This window comes from Anas platyrhynchos, chromosome 20 (assembly GCF_047663525.1).
Source record: "Anas platyrhynchos isolate ZD024472 breed Pekin duck chromosome 20, IASCAAS_PekinDuck_T2T, whole genome shotgun sequence".
Classification (NCBI taxonomy): Eukaryota; Metazoa; Chordata; class Aves; order Anseriformes; family Anatidae; genus Anas; species Anas platyrhynchos.
In genome coordinates, this window is record NC_092606.1 from 4,496,045 (window position 1) to 4,505,780 (window position 9,736).

The 9,736-nt window shown below is 51.6% G+C and overlaps 1 protein-coding gene and 1 long non-coding RNA gene across 2 annotated transcripts; one reads left to right on the forward strand and one right to left on the reverse strand.

Moving 5' to 3' along the window:
* Window positions 1-1,686: 1,686 nt before the first annotated feature.
* Window positions 1,687-4,271, reverse strand: LOC113845642 (uncharacterized). Its single transcript, XR_003501381.3, has 3 exons — window positions 4,133-4,271; window positions 3,067-3,167; window positions 1,687-1,825 (listed from the first exon to the last, which is right to left on the reverse strand). It is a non-coding gene; the product is annotated as an uncharacterized lncRNA (long non-coding RNA).
* A 948-nt stretch (window positions 4,272-5,219) lies between these two features.
* Window positions 5,220-9,582, forward strand: TMIGD1 (transmembrane and immunoglobulin domain containing 1). The gene is made up of 7 exons (XM_005023141.6): window positions 5,220-5,277; window positions 5,549-5,649; window positions 6,530-6,808; window positions 7,295-7,573; window positions 8,323-8,426; window positions 8,693-8,721; window positions 9,111-9,582. The coding sequence occupies exons 2-7, from the start codon at window positions 5,571-5,573 to the stop codon at window positions 9,112-9,114; spliced, it is 774 nt and encodes a 257-aa protein (XP_005023198.3). The 5' UTR covers window positions 5,220-5,277; window positions 5,549-5,570; the 3' UTR covers window positions 9,115-9,582.
* Window positions 9,583-9,736: the final 154 nt, after the last annotated feature.

Below are 9,736 nucleotides of genomic sequence, written 5' to 3' on the forward strand. Positions count from 1 at the left end.
GGCGCCCCCTGGCGGGAGGAGCGGGAAGGGTTGGGGGGGATTTGGGGTTTTTGGGGGGGTTTGGGGTTTTTGGGGTCTTTGGGGGTTCTGCGGCCTTTGGGCAACCCAAAAGGCCCCGCATGTGTCCGGCCAGCCCTGCCCCAGCCCCCAGCGCCGTGTGCTGCTGGAGCAGAGCCCCCCGGAGATAGCAAAGCAAAGCCAGGGAGCTGCAAACGGAGCCAAAGCCGGAGAGGAGGAGGAAGGTGCGGGGTGGCTGCCTGCCCCGGCACAACAATGAGGGGTTCAGGTGTGGCTCTGCTGCCTGGCTGCCCGCAGGGGGCTTGTCCTGGCTGCCCCCCGGCACCCAGCCCTGACCCCGGGGGGTTAGGGGTCACCCAGCACCATTAGGTGTTGGTACAGGCAGCCCAGCACCGTGAGGTGTTCTTAGGGACATCCCCGCACCCTCAGGTGTCATTACGGGCACCCCAGCACCGTTAGGTGTCATTACTGGCATTGCAGCATGGTTACGTGTCGTTACAGGCACCCCAGCACCCACAGGTGTCGTGCACAGCGCTGCTGTGCCGTGGGCTATGGCAGAACAGTGCCAACGGGACACGGACCCGAGAGGCTTTATATAAATACCACTTTGGGGGTCCCACCACTCAGATCTTCGTGGCTTCCTTTTTCCAGGGAGGCGAAATGACAAGGAATAACCAGCACAATAACTTACTCTGCAAAAAGCCCCAAGAGCGGCCCTGTCCGGCAGCGGGGCTCATCAATTCCTGTTTAACTTTTCGGCAGTATCTCACACACACATCTGCTTCCCAGCTCCGGCATTTCCTGTCGGGGATACCAGCTCTGAGCTTAGAGCATCAGGCTGCAGTCTTCAGGGCGGCCGTCAGCTGTTGAACCTTTGATCTCGCTGCGTCCAGGGATCCCCTGCACGACAAATCAGATGATGAGAACTTGTGTGTAAGCCACGCGTGGTGCAGCATCGGAAGGGCCCTGAGGAAAAGGAGAGTAAATTGGCTTCTCTTCCTCGGGGCTCATCTGCGCTGCACAGTCATTACGAAGGAGACGAGCAGGGAACAGGGATTATCCATCAAAGAGATGTCCCCGATCTAATTAAACTGGGAAAGCTGAAAGAGCTGGGTCACCAGGGTGTTTTTAAACCAAAAGGGAGAAGGGACATCACCAGGGAATTTGGCAGCCTCACAAGTGGTCACAGTTACATAGGTTTAAGTCCTTCGTCTACAAATAAATCACTCTGGATTTACACAGAGTAACTGAGCTCATTTCCCTTTTTAGCTGATAAAAGCCCGGTTGTCTGGAATTTCAACAAACCAATTGTAAAAGCAGCATGTGGCAGAGGACTGACTCACCCCGTCATTTTCTCTGCAGCCACTAAAAACAAAACCTCCACGCTTCCTTGGGCCAGCCTAGGAGCTGCCAGGCCCCTGGGTGAGCATGACCATAGGTGAGGGACTGACCTGCGGGACTCCTCCAGCTCCGCTCCGTGCTCCTGCGTGCAGAGAGCTGCAGCCCTGGCACACCGCAAGGCTCGGTACGTGGGGGCTGTGGCTTTTGCCTTACAACACCGTCCGTGGTGGTTTCAGCCCCTGAGGAGTGCGGTTTCCTCCTGAAGACTGGCAGCGAGCGGCTCCCCGTCAACCAGCAAGATGGAGCAGCTGGGGCTTTGCGGATTCCTCGCCCAAGGAACGGGGGATGACTCCACAGCAGGGAAGTTCAAACTGCTCGTGTTTTTTGGCAGGTCTTCACACGATCAAATCAGCACTCGGATTTCCAGCAGAGCACTTCCGAGAAATCCCACTGGTGATGATGGTTCCTAGGTAGGCAAAAATATCTTGGGTCTGGGCTGTAGAGTAGCCACAGAAGAACAGTGATGAAAGAGAAGCAGATCTGAGAATAATACCAGGGAATTTCCTGTACTGGCCGTCAGAGAGCATCTAAATCAGGCAAGAAACAGGCACCCAACTTAGCAGCATCCCCAGTCATTTTCTTTTCCCAGAGGAAGAAAAAAAAACTTGAAGTCCTGCCCCGCAGTGGCAGCGGCATGTTTTCTGTCCAGGAAAACAACAAAGTCACAGGGACCTAGCAGACAATCTCTGCTACAAGCCTGCTGAGGCAGGAGACTGCCTTGCAAATTTCTTCAATCAGGTTGAAAATGGAGTTTCATGATGCAAATTAAGGATCGATATTAATAATTTGCCTGAGTGCTACGAGGAGTGAAAGCTGAAGGCTGTTAAACAGGACTCCCTAGATGGGAAGCTGCAAGGACCAACACCGAGGTGGAATTCAGCACAGAAAACTCAGCTTTATCTCCCGCAGGGACCTATATTGCTAATGTCATGCTAAGTTCTTTTCACATTTGCTTTTATTTGGGACTGTATTTCTCAGGTTAGGATAGCAACGGCCACACTTGGTTGCTATCTTTAGTTTTCTAAATCAAGACCGGCGACGAGGCGTGCCAGCAGCACCGAATGTGACCCAGAGCAGTTCGGGAAGAAGGCTGAGAACAGCAGCAGGCACTGTGGTGCAGCAGCATGCCACGATGTCCCTGCACACTCCTCAGAGTTCCTGCAGTCTCTGGATGTTTTCATCACAGCACAGGAAATGCTGGCGAGTGCCTCGATGCTCTTCCCTAAAGGTCAGACTTGCCCTTCTGGGCACATTTCTGCTCCTCGTGCTCACTTCAAGGAGGGAGAGCTCAGAAGATCCTGAAACAACAGCTTCAAGGGATTGTTTGAACAATTTAAACCTTGATGCCTGCCTAAAAAAAACTACCTAAACTTCTGAAAGATGAGCACAGCGAGGCCAGGATACAGCTCCGTGCTGCACTGCTGCCAGCACAGGCTCCTCAGGGGGCTTCCCATGCCAGGATGAAACCCAAACCCACCCAGGAGGTCCCACACCCCTGCTCTGAGCTGCTACCCACAGCTTGGGCCACTGCCATGGGCTGCCAGAGGCACCCTGTGTCCCGCAGGGGGCACCCGCACCCCGTGCCTCCACACCCAAACCCGCACCCATTACTCACCAGCACCACGTCACAGCCCAGATGCCACTCACCTGCTGAGTGACTTCTTTTCCATAATTTTTTACAACATGCACTGGTCCAGCACTCCTTTTGCTATTCTTTCTCCTTCCCATGGCTATTCAGAGCACATAACCTTTCATTTCAGGGCGATCAGGAAACAGAATTATTAACAAACTTGTGAAAAAGTTCTGTCCCAACAGTGGATGATATCTGGGGCATGGGCTGCGAGCCTGCAAATCCATGTCTCATCCTTCCTGATCTTTATACTTGGGAAATTCGGTTTTGGGGGAGGCCCAGGGGTGCTGAGGATGCTCATGGCATCCCCTGGCAGCCCGGCCCTGACAGCTGACAGCTGGCAAGCGGAGGCCATGTTAGAGTCATGCCCAAACAATGGGGTTGCAAAATATGTAGCACCGCATATTAAAAAGGGATTAGGAGAGGAGAACCACCACGAGTAGGAAGACGGGAGCAGGCTTGGAGCAGAGCCTCAGGCTCTGTTGCAAACATGTTTTCTGGAGCAGGATTACAGTGGGCTTGGAGGCACCGCTCACCTCACAACACAGCCCAGCCCGTGGATTCGCTCCTCAGATCCCACACGTCGGTGCAGATCCTGCTGTGCCCCAGACTCCAGGAGGAATCTTCCACCCTCACTGCTGAATATCAATTGTGCTGCCTGCCAGCAAACGTTCAGGGGATTACTCGTTGTGCTCTCTACCCCCGGAGGCACTGAGGATAATCAAGTGGAAACCAAACCAAGGAGGAGGTTGGAGCTGGGAGTTAAGACAGCCAGTGGAAAAGGAACTTTGGCCCAATCTCTATCACGTTCTAAATCTTTTCTTCTCGGGTTTCCAAGGCTTGGATTACACCCAGAAATAGACTGCTGTGTGTTAATTTACTCCCTTCGGGGCTGCTCAGAGTCATATTTAACAACAGGCTTAATTGGGGTTTATTATTGTCAGCCCACTGTTGCCATAAGGACGGCGAGGAGGAGCGGGTGGGTGGATGGTTGTGGCTCAAGCCCAGCTCTGCCTAACCCAGCCTTGACACAATCCAAACACCTCAAAGGAGGGCACTGGATCTGCTGCTGCGAAGACTCACCGGGGTTCTGCCTGTCTGAAGGGTTCCTCCTGGTCTGAGTCACCAGGGGCTGCTTCATGTCCCGGAACATGACGTTTCTGTCCCTCCTAGGTGTCCCGGGAAGGTGGATAACGCAACCCACTCAGCTCGAGACCTCGGCGGTAATTAGACTCCCACAGGATGATTGTGCCCTTTATAAAAGGGAATATGCAAAAAGTCATTGCGAAAGTAATTCTTATCAGTTTTAGAGCATTCCCTTTCGGTGCCTCTGGCCAAGTTAACACCTTGCTTTTCTAGTCTCCCTTCCTTTGGCAGTTCCCAAATCCCATTGCAAAACAGGGCACTGCCATTGCTTTCATTTCAAAACTGTAAACCCAAGGAACCCCAGTTCACCTTGCTGCCTGTCACACAGACTTGGGGCAAATCCAGGGCAGAATTTTCCCCAGGTGCCATTTGATGCTGTGCCCTGCATCATGACAGACCCACCATAGAACCTCTAATTCCTTTACTCTTCTTTCTAGACTGAAAAACACACCCCAGACTCCGTGCTCTCATCCTTCACATCCTCATTTACTCCAAACATTTCCTTTTTATCATGCGGCACCACTGCAGCGCGGCGACCCTCGCTCTTCCCAGGGGCTGAGCCAGCCGAGGGTACTCACCTTTTAGCAGGGCAGTGGCACTGCTCCCTCTGCCAACACACGGTTCAAAGTCTGAATCGGTGCATTTTCTCCTTTTTCCATCAAAGAAGGACACAGCAACGGACCTTCAGGCAGGAGGGGGAGTATCGGAGTCTCCTCCTGTTCAACAATAATCTAGGATAAACTTCCTACGGCTTGAAACGGTGTCACAAACAGCCAGAAAGCTGAAAGTGAAAAGGTGTTATTTTTGGCAGAAGGTCTTTATAGCTGATGCAGGAACTTTCTCATTAGTTACTCATTGCCTCAGCAAGTCTCATAAAACAGACAGCAGAGCCCAGCAAATACTTTTCTTCAATGTTCTGGGAGCTCAGAAATCCAGGAATTAAATGAGGCCTTGAACCCATTTTATGGACTCACTTCTTAGTGAACTACCATAAAATATTAAAATCCAGACCTTATAAATGCAGGGAGGAGAGCGCTGCACATTTCTTTTCAGAAGCAGCCTCTCCTGGGACACTTCCCAAGGTAAGTCCTCTGCTACATCCCAGAGACAGCCGCCCCTGGCAGGCAGGTAGTGAGAGGCAATGGATTCATGCAACAGAGGTGAAAGACACAAAATCTCCTTGGTTATGCTTGGACTTGGAAAAAATTGTGCAACAAATTGGCTTAGTTTATCCCCAGTGACCCTGGCCTGGTGTTGGTGAGGGCTCTCCCCAGGGTGTCTGATGGCAGCAGGCAGCCCCTCTGCGAGCCCCAGCAGCAGCAGCAGCGCTGTGGCTTTCCCTCTCTTCAACAGGCACCGGCTGGGCTCCTCGGAGATGGCGCAGAAAAGCAGCCTTGCAGTCCCCTATGCAGTGCCTGTCCTCCTGGTTTGCTTTTTGGCATGCGTAGCCACAGGTAAGCAATGGAAAAAAATCCATCATCACTTTGTCCGAACCGCCTCGTGCTGACAGGAGAAACCGGGCCTGGGTGCTGCCTGGGGTGATGTGCCACAGCAGCATCCCAAGTTTTCGTACGCTCTGGAGCTCTTTCCCTGAGGATTGCCTAAAAGCTGGCCTCTGATTTTAGAGGAGCTGAGCAGGGAATGGGGAAGCATCAGCATTTTCAAATGTTAGTGCAGCAGCTGCATGGGAATGACAAGGCCGCTGTGCTTTTATATTCTGCAATGTGCTTTTAGCTCGTTAATCCATGACTGGTTAGTCTAGTGAGTTTTAACTTGATAGAAAAATTTATTTCCCATACTGTTTTCCCATTTAATACATCCTGAGGTTTGTACGTTAGATTAACTGCAACTCACAAACTGCCTGGGCATGGCAGAGGAGCTGATTCACTGCTCTACACTCTCAAGCACGTTCAGCTCAAGCCAAAGAGCAGAATACCAAACTGTGTCACGAAAACTGAGGGCACCGGTATGCTGCATCAGTGACTTGTAGCAGAAGGTTGGGCAATACTGGCAGGATGCTCTTTTGCTGTGTGTTACGTCGTTGCTGACATAATGTGGTTTTCAGACATTGTCTTATTATAGGTCAGGCTTTGGCATTCACGCAGGCACTTGCAAATGCCTCACTTTGATTTTAAGTAACCATGAAGTGAGCTTTGTGATGAAGGTGCTTCCTGTCTCAGAAACTAAAGTCACACTTGAAAGATAAGTGTCATGTTGAAGCCTGGAGCTCTTCTGTCAGTGTCTCCTTCAAAGTCAAGGCCTGGGGAAACCGCAGGGCTTCTGTGGGAAGGGTACAGCTTAGGACACCCAAATGCCCTCATTCTCCTTCTGCAGGCGTGGAACTGTCTGTAAACAACCATGCTGCTGACTTCACCCTGTCCACATCATCTGGGACTCCCATCTCCCTCTCCTGCCTGGTACAGAACAGCAGCAAGGCCGAGGAGCTGCTCTGGTACCGAGGAGATGGCCAAGTGGATCTGAAAGATGGGAACAAAGTGAACATCAGCAACATCTGCATCTCCCCGGCCACTGAGACCGACAATGGTGTCACCTTCACGTGCAAGCTGAGGCGGGACCAATCCGTCAAGGTCTCGGTGATCCTGGATGTCCAGTGTGAGTCGTTGTTGTGGATATCTGTGTGGAACGGCCTGGTGAGACAGAATCATGGGCTGAGCACCTTGGGGTCTGGGTGTGAGTCGAAGGCAGGGTGTTTTGCACCCTTGTACGCTGTGTTCACCCGGAAAAAATGCGTTTAGGAGGAGACAGCTCACGTGGTAAGACACTCCCTTTCCACACTGTTGCTTATGGCCTGATCTGATGCCTCTTTTACAGGGAGTGGGTGGGCCCTTAAGAAGATTTTCTGGCTATGTCCCTGCCTCCACCTAGATTCTTTCTCAAGGATACAAGTCAGGGCAGGGGAGTCACGGGAGCGACTGTCATGCCTGCCCTGCTGATCCCTGGGGATCATGAAGGGCTGCAGGGCAGCGTGCCAACCCCATTTAAACAAGGCGCACAAGCGATGTGAAAAGCGAAGTTATTTCCTGTTTAATGGCGAGCAGCGTTGTTAACGACCTATTTATCCGCATTTACTCTGAACAGTTCCTCCCAATGTGACTGAAGACGAGACCGTCAAAGCCGAAGAAGACAAAGACGTCACTCTGACCTGCAATGCCAAATCCAACCCGCAAGGCCAAGCAACCTGGTACAAGAACAACACCATCCTGACCCTACAGCAAAATCGCTACCAGGTGTACCAGACTAGCGAGGTCTTCCAGCTCTCTATCACGAAAGTAGTGAAGTCTGACAACGGGACCTACACCTGTGAGGTGAAATCCTCTTTGGGAACCGGGAGAAAGAATTTCCACCTGATAGTTGAAGGTAACAAGGCTGCTGCTAAACAATAAGGTTCACACCTAACTCTCCATTCTGTTTTACAACGATAGCAGTCCACTTACATTAATATGGTGGAGAAGTGTAAAGAAATGTAAGTGGAAAGTGGCAAACTCCCTGTGTTTATGAGGATCTCACCTGCGCCCAGGTGCACAGCACCAGTAAAGGCCTTTCCTGCTTTACTTGTTATTCACAGGCACTTGGCAAGCATGGCCTGAAGCAGACTCGTCCCGCTTTCTCACTTCCCATGATGACAGGGCACATCCAAGTGTGTTTTAAAGCACCTCAGGTCTCACTTGAAGCTTTGTATTCCAACCACAGTATTCTGTCATGCTAAAAAAGCTGCTTAAGGCAAGACAGATTAGCTGTCCTCCAGAAATGACTGTACCTCTGTGGACTACAGGCAGGCGGAGGCCGAGCCGTGCTGGATGCCTGTGTCTCTGACAGGTGATGCTTGGTCAGGTGGCCCACCAGATTAGGGGCATCCACTGCCCACCCCATTGCCCATGGTGTCCTGAAAAAGAGATAAAAGGAACGTTAGCTGTCAGTGATACAGCTGGATATCCATATTGCCACACGTAACAGTACCCCGGGGATCCTCTGCAGGGACCGACATTTTAATTCCTCCTTTGGTTCGCCAAAATAGAAATGTGCCTTTCTGTGGTTCTGTGAAATGACTTGTTTTATGTAACTGTACCAATCTAGCAGATACACAACCTCCTCTCCCCTCTTTGCAGATAAAAAAACTGTTTTCCCCCTGGAGGCTGTTATTGCTGCTGTGGTGGTGGTTACGCTCACCGTGCTTTTTGGAATTGTGGCTCGAAAAGATAAAATTTTTAAGGTACGGATAGATCTAGTTTCTGAGGGAAAAAAGTAGATTGTTTTGCTGTGATGCCCTTTTGTTTTCTGCCTTTTCTATACTGCTTTGTTGGGTTGCTTTCAGTGTTAGAGAACCATTATGTGCTACCTCCTGCGTTGGATTTACCAGTAGATAAATCAAATATTAGGTATTCTAGGGGGAAAGAATTACACGCATGTAAGACATTAGTAAAAACACCCCTTGGCCAGAACATATGAAAGATAACAGGACTCTGTCTTTATTTTCAGTGCTTCAAGAAATCAAGTGAAACAGCTCTGTAAGTATTTGACTGCGTATTCATGCAGCTTCCCAGAACAAGCTTCTGAATTAAATCCTGTCTTTAAGCCTCAGCAGAAGCTGGGGAACAAAAGACCTCTCAACACACTAACTCCAGCCAGGCTGAGCTCCCCTGCTTCTGCTCTGGCTGAAGTTGGCCTGCACCTCCTCTCCCAGCAGAGAGGCTGGGCAGGAGCACGGGGACAGGAGCACAGAGGCACAGCCCCAGGTGGCTCCTGGCCTGGCCATCCCAGCACCCTGCAATGCCTGTGGGGAGGCAGTGGAGGAAAATGGGATGCCCCAATACAGCCCAAGTGAATTCCACTCGGATGTTTTTGTATTTTTTTTTTCCATAGTAGGTGATTTTTCTTTGTTTTCATTTCGCTGCAGGTAAGGATCAGCAAGTTCCCGTGCACGCCCACAGCTTCTAGTGGCGGAACACAAACCCCTGCAAAGAGATGATTAAACCCTGCCATGAGGCTCGAGTTCCTGTGGTCTTTTTGAAATACAAATACTTCTTCACGGCTCCCGATTCTGGTTTATTGTTTAAAGCACAGCCGGGGGGGGCAGGCTGCCAAACCTTCCCTGTGTGCACACCCAGGGCTGGATCGGGGTGCGACACGGGACTGAGGGGCTGGCAGCCACCTTCTGGGCTCCGTCCTACAGCATGGCTCCTGGCCGCCCCGTCCTGCTGGCATCCGACTGCCCTGTGGTGTTTTGTGGTGTTTTTTGTGGTGCCGACAACCCCATCACCACAAGGCTGTGGCACCCAAACTCTCCCCTTGGGGCCATTACGGGGCACGAAGGCGCCACGGGGACCCTCTGTGCACCTCACTATATAAATAAATAATAAATAATTAAATAGGGGTGTGTGTGTACGTGGGGGGCGGGGGGGGGGGGGTCCTCTCCCCCCCTCAGAACATTCTGGAAGGCTGTAAGGAGGAGGGAGGTCGGGGAAAGGGGGGTGGATGGGGGGGGGGGAGGCGCCCTCAGGGACACCGCGCGCGGCCCGGCAC

Bases quoted from the DNA above. Each gene is read 5' to 3' on its own strand.
- TMIGD1 (XM_005023141.6), top strand. From the start codon at position 5,571: ATGGCGCAGAAAAGCAGCCTTGCAGTCCCCTATGCAGTGCCTGTCCTC. The intron at 5,650-6,529 runs GTAAGCAATGGA...CTCCTTCTGCAG, and splicing joins TTTGGCATGCGTAGCCACAG to GCGTGGAACTGTCTGTAAAC. The intron at 8,427-8,692 runs GTACGGATAGAT...CTTTATTTTCAG, and splicing joins GAAAAGATAAAATTTTTAAG to TGCTTCAAGAAATCAAGTGA.